General features: G+C 34.4%; 1 protein-coding gene across 8 annotated transcripts in view; it reads left to right on the forward strand.

Moving 5' to 3' along the window:
• ATRX (ATRX, chromatin remodeler) overlaps nucleotides 1-22043 on the forward strand; it is a 325591-nt gene that overhangs the window by 105723 nt on the left and 197825 nt on the right. For 3 of the 8 annotated variants that reach the window (XM_003800455.3, XM_023519442.1, XM_023519448.1), the window contains 7 exons: nucleotides 1632-1687; nucleotides 2593-2645; nucleotides 3511-3635; nucleotides 6463-6576; nucleotides 11327-11436; nucleotides 14048-14115; nucleotides 14412-17473. In XM_003800455.3, coding sequence (XP_003800503.1) covers nucleotides 1632-1687; nucleotides 2593-2645; nucleotides 3511-3635; nucleotides 6463-6576; nucleotides 11327-11436; nucleotides 14048-14115; nucleotides 14412-17473 — 3588 coding nt within the window. The remainder of the gene's footprint in view (nucleotides 1-1631; nucleotides 1688-2592; nucleotides 2646-3510; nucleotides 3636-6462; nucleotides 6577-11326; nucleotides 11437-14047; nucleotides 14116-14411; nucleotides 17474-22043) is intronic. The other 5 variants (XM_023519447.1, XM_023519445.1, XM_023519446.1 and 2 more) reach the window with 3 other exon arrangements.

Consider the following 22043-nt stretch of genomic DNA (forward strand, 5'->3'; position numbering starts at 1 on the left):
CTCTAACTCCTGGGCTCAAGCGAGTCTCCTGCCTCTGCCTCCCAAGTAGCTGGGACCACAGGCGCCCGCCACAACGCCCGGCTATTTTTTTTTGGTTGCAGCCGTCATTGTTCTTTGGCAGGTCCAGGCTGGGGATTCGAACCTGCCACCTTAGGTGTACGTGAATGGAGCCTTAGCCTGTTGAGCTATAGGCGCCGAGCCTAATTTGAAATGTTTTCATCAAACTGGTTAACACAGCCTTCACGGCATTTTCTTAGTTATTGTGTTAAGACATTTATATTCTATACCTAGTAAATTTCACATGTACCCTTGTAAGATGCACTGTAGATGTGGTCCCACCATTTATTCTCCATTCGCCCATCTTCCCCCCTCTCCTCCTTCTCCCCTTTCCCCTTCTTCTTGGGCTATAATTGGGTTATAGCTTTCATAAGAAAGCTATAAATTGGTTTCATAGTAAGACTGAGTACACTGGATACTTTTTCTTCCATTCTTGCAATACGTTGCTAAAAAGAATATATTCTAGCTCCATCCATGTAAATATGTAAGTGGTAAAGTCTCCATTTTTCTTTAAGGCTGCATAATATTCCATGGTGTTCATATACCACAATTTTATTGATCCATTCATGGGTTAATGGGCACTTGGACTGCTTCCATGACTTAGCGATTATGAATTGGGCTGCAATAAACATTCTGGTACATATATCTTTGTTATAATGTTATTTTTTGTATTGGCTATTTAGGTTTTTTTCTGTTGACATAAAATGAAGTACTATTTTTCCAAAGTTCTTCAAAGTATGATGTTGGCGTATTGATGGAGATTGCATTATATCTGTCCATCTCTTTGGGATGTATGGACATTTCAATGATGTTGATTTTTCCAAGTCATAAGCATGGTATGTTCTTCCATGTGTTAATGTCTTCTGCTATTTCTTTTCTCAGGTCTCATAGTTCTCTTTATAGAGATCCTTCACATTCCTTTTTAGATATATTCCTAGATGTTTCATCTTCTTTGGAGCTACTGTAAAAGGTATTGTGTCTTTGATTTGGTTATCGGCTTAATTACTGGCATATATGAAGGCTACTGATTTGTGGATATTGATTTTGTATTCCCTGACGTTACTACATTTCTTGATCACTTCTAAGAGCTTTGTAGTTGAGCCCCTGGGATTTTCCAGGTGTAAGATCATGTCATCTGCAAAGAGTGAGAGTTTGACCTTCTCTGTCCCCATTTGAATACCCTTGATCTCCTTTTTTTCCCTGATTACACTGGGCAGGACTTTCAGCACTGTGTTGAATAGCAGTGGCAATCATGGGCATCCTTTTCTAGTTCTAGTTCTGAGTGGAAATGCTTTAAGTTTTACTCCATTCAACATGATGTTGGCTGTCAGTTTATTGTAGATGACCTCTATCAGGTTAAGAAATATACCATCTATGCCTTACAATAAAATTTTCTTTATAGAAATTTAATGCTTTATAAGGAGGAAAGTAATTCTAATGAGAAATCTTTTCTAGGAATATTTTAATGTAATATATTACCAGTACTGTAATTTCATCCAACTTGAAATTGGTTCATGGAGTTAAAAGTATTCATATTCTTAAGAGATAAGTAATAGTATTTGTTTCCTTTTTAGATAAAATTGGTGGTTCTGGAAATAACACTGATATGATGGAAAACAACAAGGAAGAGGTAAGAATGATTTGACACATTTTAAAAACATTTATTAGCTCATAATAGTCAACTAGACTATATGTCATTGGATTCCTTCTTGTCAATACATGCATATGTTTAAGGCTGCTGTTATACCCAATTGTCATTATGATCCTTCATAATGATCCTTCCGTTTGGTAGTTTTCCAGTTTAATAAGATGTGCATTATTTCAGTTGTCATGGTAGTTCACTTTAGTTTGCCGAAATTTGGACAACTGAAGGCTTGCTAATAGGTAGGTATTTAGTTAACTACCATTGTATTGCACCAGTGGTTTTGAGGTAGATGTTATGAGTATAACTCCATGGTTCTAAGATCTCTCAAAACTTAATATTCAGTGTCTCCTAAGCATTATTATAGCAACTCATACTGAGGTCCTTCTCCTGATAAACAGTTTTAGGGCAGTGTTTTGGAGATTTCTTTCCCTTAGTTGAAAAATTCAGTGTAATATAACATACCAATTATTTTGGCAAAATAAGGGTAAATATAGTATTTCAAAGCAAGTTGTAGAAGTTATTCCATGCCAAGAATGACATATAGATTCTTAAAACTCCTTACCTCTTTTCAGATCTAATTACTTCTGCACCTTAGTTTGTCTTTCTTGACTGGGATCAGGATCATGATAACAGCTGTGTACCTCCTCCCTTCTGCCCATACATGCAGTGGCAACCATTTTAAAAAACAGAAATTTAATCTTAAGTGAAGGAAATCTGATAATAAATAATAATTAGTTTTTGTATTTCATTTTAGGAAAACATTCTGGGTATATAAACAGAATCTCATTATATTACTGTATCAAGAATCTTGCTGTAGGGAAATAGATGATTATAGGGATGGATGTTGTTTTGAGAATTTACTTACCTTTGTATTTATATTTCGTGTTTAGGGAACTAGCTCTTCAGAAAAATTCAAATCTTCAGGATCATCACGATCAAAGAGGTTGGTTGATGTTGAAGGGAAGCAAGGTTATTTTCTTTTGTAGGTTATTTTATGTTTTTAAAAATATCTTTTTTACACTAAACTTCAAGCGCTGCTATTTTAAGTAAGCTGTTAAATGAGCAGTATAATATAATGAGTTACTTTATATTTATCACCTGGTTTCAACAATATTAATTCATTCCAACTTTGAATTTTAAAGGCATTTTAAAGAAGGATTCATTATGTATTAGTGGCCCTTGAAATATATAGTTACTTTTTTAGATAATATATGTGCTCAAAAAAAGAGAAAGGAGAAATATTGAATTCCTCATGAGGCAATATGGATTTTGTAAGAGTTATGTGAAAATGTCTAGGAAGGGGAGTAGATAGTTATCATAACTGTGAATTACAAGGAGCTTAAGGGATGGTAAAAATACCTTTTTGTGCTAAATTGTCAAAGATATTCACACATAAGTACTGAAACTGCTTCTAAGCATACTGCAATGCCCCAAATGCTGTGGAGGATAGTTCTCATTAGAAGTTTGCTGCTTAGTCTATTGGAATTTTGTTGTTTCTAACCAGAGGGAATGTGTTAGTAAACACAGCTTGCTTGTTATTAATTTATTCTCTAAAGTAGTGATTCTTAAAGAGTGCCTTTAAGATCCCCCTGGTAGCTTTTTCATAGTACACATGTCTTAGTCGTATCCCAGAGCTACTGAATCATAATCTTTAGCAATTTGGCATAGATATATATGCTTCCCTAGGTGATTATGATTTGCATTCTGATTGAGAGCTACTGCTCAATATAAACATGTTATTATGTTCTTTGAGTGTTGTTCCTGTTGTCACAAAAGTCCATAATTCTATGCACTTAATTCTTTCATAGGAAACCTTCAATTGTAACAAAGTATGTAGAATCTGATGATGAAAAACCTCTTGATGAAACTGTAAATGAAGATGCTTCTAATGAAAATTCAGAGAATGATATTACTATGCAAAGCTTGCCAAAAGGTAATGTGTAATGTGTGTTAATTTTTTATATGAAGTTCAAGTTGAAACGTATTTTATATCACTAATATAAAATTGGAAATTGATTACTGTTAGCTGTGTGTAAAAGACCAAACTTGGGATTTTACTATTGGTGGTCTGGAAATGTATTAGTATGGCAATGATAACATATTATTGAGATTAACAATGTGGAATATTCAGTTAGCTTTGAAAAGAACAAATTTGTTTTTCTTTATATTATGTTTTATAAAAGGAGTTTTTATTTGTAAATTATACTTGAATGTGGAAATGATATTTAAATGTTTAATATATTAGTAAAAGTTAATGTGCTGCATAGATGTAATAACTATTTCTGAAAACTTAAAAAAATGTACAATGTAGTCTTACTGCATTCTTAAATTCCCTAAGGCTGAAAGCTATAGTTAACTATCACAGATAAAGTATATTTCTTGATATTATTTCTTTAAGAAACCTTGTCATTGCTGGTGGCATGGTGTCTCATGCCTGTAATCCTAGTACTGTGGAAGACTGAGGTGGGAGGATTCCTTGAGCTCAGGAGTTTGAGACCAGATTGAGCAAGAGTGAGACCCTATGTTTACTTAAAATAGAAAAAGTTAGCTGGGTACTGTGGTGGGCGCCTATAGTCCCAGCTACTTGGGAGGCTGAGGCAGGAGGATCGCTTGAACCTAGGAGTTTGAGGTTGTTGTTAGCTAGGTTGACGCCACAGCACTCTAGCTTGGGCAACAGAGTGAGACTTTTTCTCAGAAACAAAACAAACAAAAATACCTTGTCACATACCCCCGAGTTGTAACCATAAAGCCCCATTAATTAGATTGAGGAAAAATAACCAAATGAAAATCTTGGACTCTTCATAGCCCAAGTCTGAGAGTTATATGATTGGGTGATGAGAGAAGGGACTCATCATTGGATGACAAGGGACTTGGTAATTTCACAGTGTTTTAAATAGTCAGTATTTTAGATTTTTTTCTTTTTTAAATATTATATTCAGATTTTTAGCAGATTTTCCAAATTTATTCTTGTAGTAAGATGTTTTGCAGCAGTATTTATTAAACTCTTTGCATTAAACCCTTTTGAGACATTTTTTTATTTAGGGAAGTTTTTAAAATATGTTGCATAGGGAGGGATGTGACTTTGCTTGATTAGGATAAATTAGGTGTTACTAAAGGTGAGAAATGAAAGGAAATTAATGAAAGAAAGAAGATAGGAAAATTGAAGGGCTAACCATTTACTTGGCATTAGAAATCACCTGTGACAATTTTATTTATTTAACGATTTTGGTGACCAAAGAGCAAAAAAAAAACATGATTGTTTAATCCCATAGGCAGTGACTCACTTTGGCTTTTTACATTCTCAGTGGTTGTCACTGGGAGTGTGCATGATGAAAGAACCGGGAATTCACATCTTTCTTTTAATGGTATTATGGAAGAAAGTCAGTATATGATGTTACTAACTTGAACTATGCTTAATTTTGTCATACCAAAATTAAAACCATTTCATAAGATTAAATGTGAGAGGTTATAATACTGTATTGAGCATGTATAGGCACCAAAATCTTGTAGATTTAATAACTTTAATCCTCAAGATAATGCTGTAAGGTACTTATTGCTTCTACTTGTAGAGATGAAGGAAAGATTCAGAGCTCAAGGAACTTTTTCAGCTTTAAATTAAGAAGCTAAGATTTCAGCCCAGGTATCCCTGAATCCAAAGCTAGTGAGTGCTCTTTCCACTCTGCTGCTTTGCTTTTATTTAGAGAAGAATCTTCCAGAAGAATTTAATTCTTTTTGTTACTTTTGTATCTGTCTCTTGAAATGTTCGGGCTTCTCTGAGAATATATATGTGAATATTTTTTTGGGGGTGGGGATTATTTAAATTTACCAGAGTCTATAAAATTTCAGTCATCTGTGTCCTTTCCCCTCCTTTTTAGACACTCATAAATTCATTTAACAACTTGATGTCAAAATTTGCTTGTTGAATAACATAGGCCCTTGTTTCACAGAGAGCCCTTGACAACTACTTACTTTTGCTTTGTAAATTGTTGCTAGTAATGACCAATTACTAAGCCCAACAATGTGGGTAAACATTGAGGCCTGAACCCTTTTTATTATGCCTGTTTTAATGAAAACTTAAAATTGGTAACTTCTCTCCTCAGTTCACATGTTTTGTAGTTAAGATAGGGCATTCTTTGTGAAATATTTCCATAGGGATCAACATACGATCTCATGGTACAATTTATTATTAAAGTACTTCCACTTAAGTATCTTAAAGTAATCTCTGTTAATACTCTTCATGGACTTTGCAGGGTAATGAAGTTTTGACATATTAGTAGCAAAGCTATGTAGAATAGATACAGTAGTAGTAGATGAACTTTGTTGTTCCTCTTCAATACTCCCTGTCAAGTAATACTAAAACAACCCTTAAAAATCTTTTTCTGAATTTAGGATTTAGATTATGAGATGAATAGGATGCCTTTTTAAAAATTATCCCTCTGGACCATTTATTTTATAATCTCTTTATGGAGCTTAGCATGTTATGTTTATATTCATAAGGCTTTCTGTTTGATTCACACATTTGTGTTATGATCAGTTCATAATACCTTCCCCTCCTGTTTTTGTAAACAATCTGATTGTTGACACCTGGCCCTTTTATTATTACCCTGTTATATTTATTCTTGTGAGGTCTTTATACAAATATCGAAAGCTTGATAGAAACACACTATGTACCAGCAATGTTGGCTTTATCTGAACAGAAGTCTTGTACTTCATTTGCACATTTAATATGTGTAATGGTTTTTTAAATGAAATCATTCTAGGTACAGTGATTGTACAGCCAGAGCCAGTGCTGAATGAAGACAAAGATGATTTTAAAGGGCCTGAATTTAGAAGCAGAAGTAAAATGAAAACTGAAAATCTCAAAAAACGCGGAGGTAAATACCAGCGAAAATGAAACATGAGTTTAAATTGCTGTTTATGACCATATTGGAAAATTTGATGTGCTTATTCCAAATACCTCCACTTTTCTGCCCATGTTTATTAAAAACATTACATAAAAGTAACTTCTGTTTCTCTCTGAGCTCTGAAGCAGAGAAGGATAAACACCATTTATCAAAACACCTTTGCCTTCAGTGGCTATTATGTTATCTCAAAAAAACTTAGCATTTTCTTCTTTCATGTATTCATTCTGTAAAACTTACATACCAGAATGCCATATGTCTTCCCTCTGATAGAATTTCAGATTTGTGCAATATATTTTCTGTGGCCTCCAGGTAATTTTATATGTATTTAGAAAATTATCACATAGAGTGATGGATGTCTGCCTTAGTGTGACCTGGGATACTTATTAAAAATGCAAGTCCCTTGATTTTATTCCTAATGAATTAGAACTTGTGGTGATGAGGTCAAGAATGTGCCCCAAGCTGTTATGCACACTAAATCCTTTGATTTAAGGATAGCAATGCATTGACTCAGCCATAAAAAAAAAGATAGCAATGCAGTGTTGAGTAGGAAGGAGAAGGGAGCTAGAGCTAATAACTGTCCCTTCATCTCTCTGAGCTGCCTCTTTCTTTGTGTCTACACTCACTTAAACACACAAGCATATTTGCTAATGTCTAAGCAAAGTTTGCATGAGTGGATTCATTGAGAAATTTATGACAGTAGAATATGTGTACCCCTTGTTTGTGTGATTTTTAAATGGTGCCTATCTATACTTTTGGGGCAGATTAATAGAGCTAGAGTTCTTAACTATGAAAGGACTAACTCTACAAGATAGAACATGACACTAAATTTCTAAATAGAAGTGAGTTGAAAGTGTGTTCATTTAATATTGATCATCTTATATTAAATATATTTGTGAAATTATAGTGAAATTCTTATATTGGTGAAATTTTATGTAGATTTTTATTTCAGTGCAGTGATTATCTTGATGGAACTAATAAAATATATTTGTACCTATTATACATAACAGATTTTAGATAATTTATTAGGTTGTTGACAGAATATATCAAATATATAAATGTCTTAACACAATAATTAAGTAATTGAGATGAGGTTTATATTAACCAGTGTGATGTAAACGCTCTTAATTGTATATGAAATCAGCACATTGTATCCCATACATACATTAATGAATATATGATCTATATGCGTTTATGATTTAATTAAAAAAAAAGAAAACGTTGTTTAGTTTTTTGTCCACAAGGGGGTGGTCAGCCCCTTTTGAGCATAAGGACGACTTTTTAAAGAATAGTTCATAGTAGGAAAACCACCATAACAGCACCAGAGCACATCAAAACTAAGGTAGTATTCTTAAAACTTAAGAGAATCAACAAGTAGAAGGTGATGGTAAGGATTACTAGCAGCTAATGGTCTTTCCTCTCATCATGAGTCCTCTAGTGAAGACAGACCATGAAGCATACTGCCTTGCATTAAAATTAATGTCTATGTTGTCTTTTGGGGAGGGACTCTGGAGCACTCAGTGTTTGAAGTGTGGGTAGGGGCTAAAAGGAGGATAACAGAAGAACAGTTATTATTGAAAGCATTCCTAGTGGCACTTTGGTATGCTGTTGGAATTTGGCCTGTGCTGATATTTCTGGAACATTTTATTGAGTATGTAAGAATGTTAACATAATGTGTGTTTATAGGCATATAGTAGTATATAAATCTTTTGTGTTGATTTTTTTCTTTAATGATTTGCTTCATTTTTAAGTTGTCAGAAATAACATAGAAAATTTAATTCAAGGATTACTTATATTGACATATACGAATACACTAATTATCTGAGGTACTGAGTTGCTGTAGTGAATGTTGAAACTTTTTGGGAAAATTAGTTCTAAAATTGAATCCCTATTTAGGAAACGATAAAAAATGTAAAGTTTATATATTAAAAAATCTTATGTTGGTCAGGTACAGTAGTTCATGCCTGTAATCCCAGCATTTGGGAGGCTAAGATGGGGGAATTGCTTGAGACTAGGAGTTCATGACCAGCCTGGCAATACAGTAAGACTCCCATCTCTACAGAATATATATTAAAAAATTAGCTGGCTTATTGGCATGTGCCTGTAGTCCAAAGCTACTCAGGAGACTGAGAAAAGAGGATAACTTGAGCCCCTGTTATCAGTATAGGTAAAATGAGCTGTGATCATGCCACTGTACTCCAGTCTGGGTAACAGAGTGCCCAAAAAAAAAAAAAAATCTTAGGTTGATGTGAAACAAAATTGCAGGACAGAGAGACATAGCTAAAGTGACCATTGTTCCTTTAAAAAATATCATAGCCATATATATATATCTCATAGCCTGTTTTGAATACTTTCCCAAATGTGTTAGAAAATATATTTTACACCTAGCTTTTCTAGATGGTAAATAATTTTATTCTCTCTTTAAAACCATTTAAATGTAGTGATCTCAGAAGCAAAAAATGTCTCTTTTCTCACTCGCTGTGTCTTAAAGATATTTCATAACTAAAAATAAAAATTTAAAGCACATGTACAGAAATTAGTACATAAAGTAACATTTCAACATTTTACCATATTTGCTTCAGATCTCACTTAAATAAAAATATTGGTTCAGTCCTACTCTCATCCATTTCCCCTTCTTCCCACCCCACAGGTAATGATTATCTTGATGTTTTATGCATGTGCATGTGTATGCATGTTTTCTATATTTTCTGTATGTATGATGTATTATTTTTATATGATGTATTCATTAAACATTTGTTTTCATTTTAAAAATATATAAAATAGTATTCTGTGTATATTCTTTGGGAACATTGTTATTCAACATTGTTTTTGAATTGTATCCATGTGGGTAGATATACTGTTTATTCTTCACTGCTCTGCAGAATTCTGTTGTAAGAATAAACCACTATTTCAAATATGAAGTTACTTCCTATTTTTTTCTACTACTGTAATTAGTGTTGCAAAAAATATCCTCATAAATGATTCATTGTACATTTGTGGGAAAAATTCTCGAAAGGATCACCCAATTTTAATTCTTGAGTGATATATAGTACATAGAAAATGCATAATAAATATTATTTAACATTGGATGAACATTCAGACTCTACTTTTAATTTAGCTTGTTTATCCGAATGAAATTATTATTTTTAAATGAAAAGGTACACTGTGTATTTGTTATTGTTTAAAAAATGATAGCTCAGTGCCTGTAGCTCAAGTAGCTAAGGTGCCAGCCACATACACCAGAACTGGTGGGTTCGAATCCAGCCTGGGCCTGCCAAACAACGATGACAACTACAACCAAATAATAGCCGGGCATTGTGGCAGGCGCCTGTAAGTCCCAGCTACTTGGGAGGCCTGAGGCAAGAGAATCGCTTAAGCCCAGGAGTTGGAGGTTGCTGTGAGCTGTGACTCCAGGTGACAGCTTGAAGCTCTGTCTCAAAAATAAATAAATAAATAAATAAATAAATAAATAAAAATGCAGAATATTACGAATACCTAAGCTCAAACATCAACACAGGGCAATTTGATTTAAAATAAAATACTAGCAACATACATAGGAAACCTTCAAATTCACTTTTATCTTCTTGAAAAGTCTGATGGTATATGTTGTAGTTTTTAGCTTGTACAAAATAAAAATAATTGCAATAGTGTTGAGAATCCATGTTACTTTGGACCTTAAGACTAACAAAGAACCAAAATAGAAAATAAAGATAAGAAATGTATTTGGTATTTTGTCTTTTATTTAGGGATAGAGGAAGGTTTTGTTTCCTTTCCGTCATTTTCTTTTTATTTGTGAATGCAGACATCTTCACTGGCTTCTTTTGAATCATAATCTACCATCTTATTTGGATCAAGGTCTTGATTGCACATCAGGATCGTCTGTAAAACTTCAAAAACAAAGTCTGAGAGATTTCAACTTAGTGATTTAGGTGTGAGAATGGCTGTGATTTTAAAAAGATTATTCAGATTATTGTAATGTTTAGCTCAGGTTATGGAGCTTCCTTAGTGGAATTAGGGACAAGAATGAGGCAGAAGAGGTTTCTTATTCTTTTCTGCATAGATTGTCTACAGTCTATTTTTCTGAAGACAGTGCAGAATGGGGCTCTGTCTTTTACCCCCAGCTGTTCTGATGCTTTGCTTATCTTATTTTGAAATAGTAGACAGTGTTGATAGGGAGTAGACAGTGGAATAGACAGAGAAGATGGATTAATGGGGATAAGGGTTAGTTTTGAAGTAAGGATTAGAAAGCAAATTAGTAATGTGAAATTACCAACTTTTTACATACCATATTGAAAGGATATATGCTGACAATTCCACTTTGAGACTTTTATGGCATACTTAACTTAAGTATAGGGTTGAAAAAGAATCTTTTCCATGTGTGTCACTTCCCCATTATTTAAGAAATATACTGAATTTATTTGCAGAGTAATAGCAAAATGATAAAGAGCTCTTAACCTCTATTTTTAGAACTTTATGTTATATCAAGTTGTGAAAAAAGGAGTTTGCATCTATAAAAAGGATCAAGTTAGGATTAGTAGCTTGGAATTTGCCAAGGCTGTTATGGTTAAGAAGTCAATACAATTATTAACTTTTAAAACTTGTATCTAAAATGTCATTTTTGCAAGGATGATGAGGTATTTCTAACACAAAAGTTACAAAATGCTTATTAAATATCTTTTTCTGTGTGTGTAAATATGTGAATAATGGTGACTCCTTCTCCTAGAAGATGGGCTTCATGGAATTGTGAGCTGCACAGCTTGTGGACAACAAGTCAATCATTTTCAAAAAGATTCCATTTATAGACACCCTTCACTACAAGTTCTTATTTGTAAGGTATGTAATAATTTGTTGATAATTCATACCACAACTATTTGAATGTTTACCATGTGCCAGACCTTTGTGGTCACAGTCATGAAGAAAGATGGAAATGGTCTTTGCCCCTGGAGGGCTTTCATTGTAGTAGGGAAGATCGCTATGTATAAAAAGCCTAATATGTGCCATGCCATGATAGGGGAGATGCTATAATTATGAGAGTACATGGAAGTCCTGTGTAAATAGAACTTGGGTTAAGTGACTTTCCAGTAGAGATGATGTAAGTTGATATCTGAAATATAAGTAAGAATTAGTCTGGTAAGTTGAATTGTTACAGCATATTCTAAGCTGGTGATTTTCAACCAGTAGGCTGTGGCTGTACTGCAAGAGGGTCTCTTTTTCATTTCTTTAAAATGAAAAATTTTAAAGATTATTAATTGAATTATTTTTGAAAGAAGTCCAAAACATGGTAAGTATATTCTTTTTTTACTCTTTAAAAAAATCAGCATAATTTAAGTGTGCCACAGAAGTTTGTAAGTTCAAGTGTGCCATGAGATAAAAAAGTTTCAAAAGCATTGTTGTAGGCAGAGGCAACATGGTATTCACCTGCTGGTAGTTGAGGGAGAGCCTGGTGTGATTAAAAGCAACCTCAGGAGTGTAAGTGTGTTGCATGTGTATGTTTTATAACTTTTCATTTTATATAGCCTACTTCCCCAAATCTAAACTCTCTATGTGGAATAGGACTTTGACATAATTTGGAGATAATGCAATTAAAAATGTTTCCTGTGTATTGATGGTTTGTGCATATATTTTTATTAGTAATATTTTGGAGTTAATTTTAAGTGTCTATAATATCAGTGTTATGGTTTCCTCAACTTCCATTATTACTAAGATTAATCCTATGTTAGTTTGTTTCCTAGGCTGCCTTGGAAATGCAGGGACAAAGGCTGAGACCCTATGTCTATTTAAAATAGAAAAAATATTAGCCAGGCATTGTGCTGTATGTCTGTAGTCCCAGCTATGTGGGAGGTGGAGGTAGGAAGATCCTTTGAGCCCAGGAGTTTGAGGTTGCTGTGAACTGGGCTGATACCATGACACTACCCTAGGGCAATGGAGTAAGACTTTGTCTTCCGCTATCCAAGAAAAAAAGAAATGCAGGGACAACCCATGTTCTAACTCCTTTCTCTTCTTTTTGTTATTGATAGGTTCTTGCTCTCTTGCTTGGGCTAGAGCATGGGGGCATCATCATAGCTCATTGCAACCTCAAATTCCTAGGCTTGAGCAATCTTCTTGCCTTAGCCTCCCAAGTAGCTGGGACTATAGGTGTGTACCACCATACCTGGCTAATTTAAAAAAAAAAAAAACACACACACACGACTTTTTTCAGAGACAGGGTCTTGCTTTGTTGCTCAGACTGATCTTAAACTTCAGGTCTCAAGTGATCTTCCCACCTTGCCCTCCCAGAGTGCTAGGATTACAATTGTGAGCCAATGTGCTCAGCCCAGACCGTTTCTTGTATGAATTTTTGATAGATTCAGACTTGCTTAAGTGTACTAAACTAAACGTTGTTCTTAAGCATTTTTGTACCTCTTTTCCTTAAATTCAGTTCTCCTGGGGGGTATTTAGGGCACATGTTATAGTGTCTAGTTGTGAATTGTAGTAGCAAAATCTTACACTGTTTTATTTGTAACATGTGTTCCCTTTTTTTCTTATATGTTTACTTTCTTCTGTGACCAATCTGTTGAGCCTAGGCTATTTAAGTTTTAACCATTGAGCATAGAACGTTTCCTTTCTGTACTCCTACTGAAAAGGGATTTGAAGTCAGTTAAACTTGGATTTGAATTTAAATAATAGCTTTGCCTCTTATTGATTAAATTATATTAGATTTATTTACATTGGGTGGTATCTGTGGCTCAGTGGGTAGGATGCTGGCCCCATATACTTAGGGTGGCGGGTTTGAACCTATCCCTGGCCAAACTGCAACAAAAAATAGCCGGGCATTGTGGTGGGCTCCTATGGTCCCAGTTACTTGGGAGGCTGAGGCAAGAGAATTGCCTAAGCCCAGGAGTTGGAGGTTGCTGTGAGCTGTGACACCATGGCACTCTATCCAGGGCAATAAAGTGAGACTCTGTCTCTAAAAAAGAAAAAAGAAGAAGATTGATTTACATACTAATTAACCTTAGCCTTTTCTTTCATAATACTTCCTACATTACATGGTAGGTATTGTGAGATTTAAAGATAATGTACATTAGTTGTTTAGTTGTATACATAGTAGGTGTATATATGTTGTGGCTATTAAAATTGTTAATTATGGACATCTAATACATTTTTATGTAGAACTTTTAGTAGCTAGTTATATGAGACCAGAAATTTGCTATACTCAAATCTATTATATAAGGGAGTAGTCTTACTGGATTGTATAAAAACTAGTTCAAGGAATTAATTCTTAAAATTTATATCTGGAAAATGCTAGTTTTGGATAGTGCTATGGTTTTAGTTTGAGTCTCTAAGACACACACACACAAACACATTCCCTTACCTTTTTTTAAATACTTAAGAAAATAAAGTTTTTATCCATTGTTAATGTTTCAAATTTTTAATAAAATTTCCCCTTCCCCTTTTCTTTTAATAGAATTGCTTTAAGTATTACATGAGTGATGATATTAGCCGTGACTCAGATGGAATGGATGAACAGTGCAGGTAGGTAATAAATCAAGATGAACTAAAATTCAGTGTTGTCTACTTTTTGAGAGAATTCTTACATAGTCCTTTATGAGATCAATCTTTTGTAGTATCATCATTGATGTCTTTAACAGAAAATTGTTCTTTTCCAGAAAGCTTTGGGTTTATGTTTAGTTTAAATATCTGATAAAGAATAGCCAGCTAACTTAAATTACTACTAAAATTGCTGGTAGGAAAATGTAAATTACTTTCATAATGTGGAAATTAAAATGAATTTCATTTGGAATAATATTTTAACCTTTAAAACTTTTCAGATGGTGTGCAGAAGGTGGAAACTTGATTTGTTGTGACTTTTGTCATAATGCTTTCTGCAAGAAATGCATTCTGCGCAACCTTGGTCGAAAGGAGCTGTCTACAATAATGGATGAAAACAGCCAATGGTATTGCTACATTTGTCACCCGGAACCTTTGTTGGACTTGGTCACTGCATGTAACAGCGTATTTGAGAATTTAGAACAGTTGTTACAACAAAATAAGAAGAAGATAAAAGTTGACAATGAAAAGGGTAATAAAGTATATGACCATACATCCAGATTTTCTCCAAAGAAGAATAGTTCAAATTGTAATGGAGAAGAAAAGAAATTAGATGATTCATGTTCTGGTTCTGTAACCTACTCTTATTCGGCACTAATTGTGCCCAAAGAAATGATTAAGAAGGCAAAAAAACTCATTGAGACCACAGCCAACATGAACTCAAGTTATGTGAAATTTTTAAAGCAGGCAACAGATAATTCAGAAATCAATTCTGCTACAAAGTTACGTCAGCTTAAGGCATTTAAATCTGTGTTGGGTGATATCAAGAAGGCTCATCTTGCATTAGAAGAAGATTTGAATTCAGAGATTCGAGCTGTGGATATTATAAACAAAGAGAAAAATACCAAAGAGCATAAAGTTGTAGATGCTAAGTCTGAAACAAAAGTGCGGAAAGGAGAAAAACCCTGTGCTTTGGAAAGGAAGGATGTTTTAAAGTTAGAAGTTAAGCCTTCAAGAAAACAGGTGGACAGTGAGCACATAGATCAGAATCGAATGGAGGAACAGAGAACAAATAAAAGCCCCAGTGGTGAATATAAGAAATCTGATAGAAAGGAAGAACCTCAGTATGAACCTGCTAACACTTCTGACGACTTAGACATGGATATTGTGTCTGTTCCTTCCTCAGTTCCAGAAGACATTTTTGAGAATCTTGAGACTGCTATGGAAGTTCAGAGTTCAGCTGAGTATCAGGGTGATGGCAACAGTGGAACTGAGCAAGAACTAGAAAGTTCATCTGTAAAATTAAATATTCCTTCCAAGGACAGCAGAGGAGGTATTAAGTCAAAAACTACAGCTAAAGTAACAAAAGAATTATATGTTAAACTCACCCCTGTTTCCCTTTCTAATTCCCCAATTAAAGGTGCTGATTGTCAGGATGTTCCACAAGATAAAGATGGCTATAAAAGTTCTGGTCTAAATGGCAAGTCAGAGAAATGTGGACCCAGACAGGAAAATAGTGATCATGAGCAGTTGGTTGAAACTGGAGTTTCATTACTTTTAGAAGAATCTGATCTTAGAAGATCCCCACGTGTAAAGACTACACCCTTGAGGCGACAGACAGAAATCAACCCTGCAACATCTAATTCAGATGAAGAGAGTAATGAAACAGTTAAGGAGAAACAAAAACTATCAGTTCCAATGAGAAAAAAGGATAAGCGAAATTCTTCTGACAGTGCTATAGATAATCCTAAACCTAATAAGTTGCCTAAATCTAAGCAGTCAGAGATTGTGGATCAAAATTCAGATTCTGATGAAATGTTAGCAATCCTCAAAGAAGTAAGCAGGATAAGCCACAGTTCTTCAGATACTGATATTAATGAAATTCATACAAATCATAAGGCTTTGTATGATTTAAAGACTCAAACAGGGAAAGATACCAAAGGAAAAAGGAAACGGAAAAGTTCTACTTCTGGTTCAGATTTTGATGTTAAAAAAGGCAAGTCAGCTAAAAGCTCTATAATTTCTAAAAAGAAACGACAAAACCAGTCTGAGTCTTCTAATTACGACTCAGAATTAGAAAAAGAAATAAAAAGCATGAGTAAAATTGGGGCTGCCAAAGCAATCAAAAAAAGAGTTGCAAATAAGAAAGACTATGATTCTTCTGAAGATGAAAAACACAGAAAAAAAGGAATGGGTAATCAAGGGCAGAAAAGCTTGAAGACTGCACAAGAAGGATCATCTGATGATGCTGAAAGGAAAGAAGAGAGAGACAATTTCTCTTCAGAAAGCACTGTTGATAAAGACAGGCCTATGATGGAATTAAGAGATCAACTTTCTAAGAAGCAGCAGCTAAATGTTTTCTCTGATGGTACTGATAAGCCTTCTGGGAAAGAGGAGAGTTTTAATTTTTCAGAAGTCAAAAAGGTTGCTGAGACTAAAGAAAAGAGCAAGTACCTGAAAACCAAAACATGTAAAAAAGTACAGGGTGGTTTATCTGATGTTGTTGAGAAATTTTCAAAGAAAGAGCAGAGTGATGAATCCTCTGAAGATGATAAAAAGCAAAGTAAAAAGAGAACTGCAGAAAAAGAAAAGAAAACTCCAGACATGAAGAAAAACATAATTAAGATGGAGCAACAATATGAATCCTCTTCTGATGGTACTGAGAAGTTACCTGGAGGAGAAGAAATTTGTCATTTTCCTAAGGGCATAAAACAAAATCAGAATACAACTGATGGGGAAAAGAAAAGCAAAAAAATAAAAGAAAAATCTCCTAAAAAGAAGAATGAATTATCTGATAATGCTGAGAAGTTACCAGGTAAAGGAGATAGCTGTGACTCTTCAGAAGATAAAAAGAATAAGAATGGAGCATCTGGTATAGAGAAGAAAAGATGTAACTTGCCTGAAAAGAATACAGGGAAAAGACAAGATTGTTCATCATCTGATACTGAGAAATACTCCATGAAGGAAGATGGTTGTGACTCTTTTGATAAGAGACTGAAAAGAATAGAATTAAGAGAAAGAAGAAATTTAAACTCAAAGAGAAATATCAAGGAAATACAAAGTGGCTCCTCAACTTCTGATGCTGAGGAAAGTTCCGAAGATAATAAAAACAACAAACAAAGAAATTCAACTAAAAAGAAGGCAGGCAATGTCAAGGAGAAAAAGAGAAACTCCCTAAGAACAAGCACTAAAAGGAAGCAAGCAGACATTACTACTTCATCATCTTCTGATACAGGAGATGATCATAATTCTGTAGGTGAAGGAAGCAGTGATGAACAGAAAATTAAGCCTGTGACTGAAAATTTAGTGCTGTCTTCACATGCTGGATTTTGCCAGTCTTCAGGTAGGCAAAAATAAATAAAAAAATTTTTAATTTGTACTTTCTCTTTCTTGAATAACTTATCTTCTTTAATTTTTACTGAATCCATTCACATTCAGAGATAGTGGTTAGGGAAATAGCATTTAAAAATTATTTGGAAATTTACTACAGAGCCTTCTTTGATATACTTCTATTCCATCATTTGAAGTTATTTCAAACATTGCTATCTCTGTATCAGGGAGTCCAGATATGTTGGGTAAATAACAAAATGTCTATATCAGTGTTTAATGCTGTTTCCTAGAGTAATGAACAATAGTTTAGGAAGGAAAATCAGATTGGTTTAGTATGTATTTATTTCATGTGATGGAAATGAATGCTTGGTACTGGTGTGACATGGTTTGTGAAAGTTTTAACTGCTTTGCCATACATATGGTTTTTAAAATTAGTACAGATAACTTTGTGCCTCATGAAGTCCCCTGAAATAATTTAAGTTTACTTAATTGAAACCTTTTGCTGATGCTTGTTAATTGGTTTCTAATGACATGAACAGATGTCTCTTTTTTAAAAACTATCAAAAGAAGGAAAGAAACAAAACACCAAAAGCAGATAGATCTCCTCAACCTAATGAAATAGAACACTAGGAACATTAGAGTTTGGGTCAATTGGTCAGTGATGCCAAGAAAAATTTAATTTTTTAAAATCATTACTAAAGTACTTTTTTTTTTTTTTTGAGACGGAGCCTCAAGCTATCCCCCTGGGTAGACTGCCGTGGCATCACGCTCACAGCAACCTCCAACTCCTGGGCTCAAGCGAGTCTCCTGCCTCAGGCTGTAGCTGGGACCACAGGCGCCCACCACAACGCCCGGCTATTTTTTGGTTGCAGCCATCATTGTTGTTTGGCGGGCCCGGGCTGGGGATTCGAACCCGCCACCTTAGGGTACGTGGCTGGCGCCTTAGCCGCTTGAGCCACAGGCGCCGAGCCTACTAAAGTACTTTTAAAATAAATGTGCACTGGTCACTTGTATTGTGCTCTTCCCCCCCACCCCCTTTTTTTTAGTCATTAAGACCTGTCAGTTAATGAGGGAGACTTAGGAATAAAAAAAAAAAAAAAAACTGTAAAAATGGGTTTCATATAAAACTGTTTTCCTAACTTAGGTAGTATTAAAGAGAAATTCTTTCATTCCTTACGTTAGGGTTTTCCACTTATCCCTATTGGGAATAATGTTTTTAATGAGACTTGAAATATCTTTTATGGCACATTTATATAATGACTTGATTTGAAAACCAAGTCTGATAGACATGCTATGTACTTTGATTTAATGCTCTGCTATATCAGATGCCATGGTGGATTTCTGCTTGTATGATTATTTTAATTATAAGTTCTTAGTCCCTTGCCTGAAATTCTTGGGGGTCCAGTGTGTTTTAGAATTTATAACTTTCTGGCTTTTAGAAAAATTGAATAAAGCAATTACCATAAAGCCTTAGTAGGATCTGATGCAACACCACATTATCAAACCCACGATATTTCTGCAGCAAAACATTTGAGTATTCACACTTGGGGGAAAAATAGTTGACATCAGACTTTATTGGTAAATGATCTTTGACAACAGCTCAGTTTTACAAAACTGTTGTTATGAGAGCATTTCAGAGTCAAGTGTAAGGGATTGTGGACTTGTATTAAATATACAGAATTGAATAGTTACTTTTATATAAAATCAGTGTTTTAGTTATCAGATTAGGTGAGAAAACCCTTATTAAGGATTAGCATCTAAGAATAATAAACTTCGATTAGTTACATGGTATATTTCCTTGGCAGATTGTAGGCTATTGAACTAATCTTAAATTTTGGAAAATTGGTTTCTGTGATTAAATAGCTTTCCTGGTAAAATCTATATGTTTGAAATCAATATGTTTGATTTCCACTTTACATTTCCCCAAATCTCACTTGATTTGACACATAATGAAAATTTTGACTATATGTCTCTTATGTTTGTAATTTATTAATACTTAGTGAAGTAATATGCATTTATTAGACCTTTAGAAGACATGGTAACATGTGGCAAGGATACCACTTTCTGATAATTCCTTAACTAAGCACTGATCTAGGTCATTGTGTTCCAATTTGATTTTATTCTGTTTGACTTTGATCTGAAGGACCAGTAGGCTCATTGAGAGGTAAACTTTTTCTCAGGTATATATCTAGAGAAGGCTTGAGAATCCATTACTTTGGCAGATGTCAATTATTCAACTGTTTGGTGGAATTTTCTTTATCCTGGATATTTCTTGGGACTAAACTGATTACTTTGGATGACAGAAAGAAGATAAATTTTCTGGGGAATTCAATCCATCAAATGTTGAGCTTTGTTAGTAGAAACACTTAAGCAAAATAGAATATGAAGTATCTTGAAAATTAGCACTATGTAAAAAATTGTTGTTTTTAAAGATAAATTTGGATGTGATATAATAAGTGACATTCCTTAAGAATTTGTGTGTTTCCATGAGCATGCTAAATTCATGTGTTCCTCTACTATGACTATTTTAGGTGACAATTCTAGGAGCTTTCATAAATCATCTCCCAACCCTTGCAATGAGTTTAGAGGATTCCAATTTATTCAGCAATATTTGAGCATCTTGTTATAGGTACAATATTTTCCTAGAAATGGGAGTTTGATAATGGCATGGACAACCAAGATGAAGAACATGGTTTTAGGAGATTACAGTCTAATGCAAAACAGTCATGGGTCAACAATATCTTTTTAAAAGTACCAGAAGAAAGATAAAATTACAATGGAGATATGCAATAAATGGCAAATGAGCTATTGAAATATTTGAGGGGAGACTTAAACGAATAGGTAGCATTTGAATCTTCTAAGGATAGGTCAAATTTTGAAAGGTTTGAAAGAGTGAATGACAGTACTATTTCTAGTGATATTATATTTGAAGATTAGTATGTTTGGTGCACTATTTTTTTTTTGTTGTTGCAGTTTGGCTGGGCTAGGTTTGAACCTGCCACCCTCGGTATATGGGGCTGGCGCCCTACTCACTGAGCCACAGGCGCCACCCATATTAGTATGTTTGAATGAGGTATTTATTGTGAGTTTGCTGGGATATTTTGAGATTTATTTTTGCCTTTCTATATTTAGCATTTTAAAATTAAATCATAGCTGTGCGCATTAATGCAATCATGGGGTACAAAAATGTCTCAACACAATAACTAAGAAAATGCCGTGAAGGCTATATTTACTAGTTTGATGAAAGCATTTCAAATTGTATATAAAACTGGCATTTTTTTTGAGACAATGTTTTATTCTGTTGCCTCAGGCTGAGGGCTGGGGGGACAGTCTAGCTTACAGCAACCTCTTGGGTTCAAGGGGTGCTCCTGCCTCATCCTGAGTAGCTGAGACTACAGGTGTGTGCCATAAAAGCCTGGCTAATTTTTCTGTTTTTGGTAGAGGTGGGATTTCATTCCTTTCTAGGCTGGTCTTGAACTCCTGAGCTCAAGAAATCCTCTATCTCAGCCTCCCAGAGTGCTAGTATTAGAGGTGTGAGCCATGGTCCCTGTCCTGTATTTAGCATATTTGTATCCTGAACCAGTAGGTGTCTTTGCTCTTTATAAGTTTTTCCCTCCAACATTTCCTTGCAACATTTTATTGTTGAAAACATTTAAATATACACAAAATTTTCTACCATAACTGTTGTATTATATTTGCTTGATCATGTATCTGTATATAATTTTATGTATGCATTAATGTATTTAACTTTTTCACCTCCCTAACTTTTTATTTTGAAATAATTATAAATCCATAGGAATTTGCAAAAGAAAATTACAAGAAAGTTTGAAATACCTTTCACTCAGTTTCTCATAGTGGTAATGACTTATATAACTATAGTACAGGGTCAAAACCAGGAAACTGAAGATGTATTCAATTTAATCAGTTTTACATGCACACATTCATGTGTATATATACCTTTCTGCAGTTGTACCACATGTTTTACTTTGTCTAACAACCACCCCAAAGATATGAAACTTTTCCATTTTATTACAAGGTTCTTTTGTGTTATCCCTTTGTAAGACATCCTTCTTTTTACCTCCATCCCTAACCCTGGCACCTAGTAAATTATTCTTCATCTTTATAATTTTGTTATTTTGCGACGGAACCATGAAATACGTAACCTTTTGAGGTTGGCTTTTTTGACTCAGTGTAATGCCCTTGGAATCTTTGATGCATTTCGAATTAAATGGGAAACATAAGCATACTTCTCCCTAAATGCTTTGGCATGTATAATATGAACTAGAGTTCAATATTTAAGTTGGTTTTCCCTTTCCCCTTGTCACTCAGGCTGGATTGCAGTGACATGATCATATAGCTCACTGCCCCTTTGAACTCCTGGGCTCAAGTGATCCTCTGTCCTCAGCCTCAAGTAGCTGGGCCTACAAGGGTGTGCCACCATTCTTGTCTAAATTTTTTAATTTTTTGTAGATTTAGGGGTCTTCTATGGTGCCCAGAGTGTTCTTGCACTCCTAGCTTCAAGTGATCTTTCTGTTTTAACCTCCCAAAGTGCTGGGATTACAGGGGTAAGCAAATGTACCCAG

This window comes from Otolemur garnettii, unplaced genomic scaffold, assembly GCF_000181295.1.
Source record: "Otolemur garnettii isolate 467f Iridium unplaced genomic scaffold, OtoGar3 scaffold00175, whole genome shotgun sequence".
Classification (NCBI taxonomy): domain Eukaryota; kingdom Metazoa; phylum Chordata; class Mammalia; order Primates; family Galagidae; genus Otolemur; species Otolemur garnettii.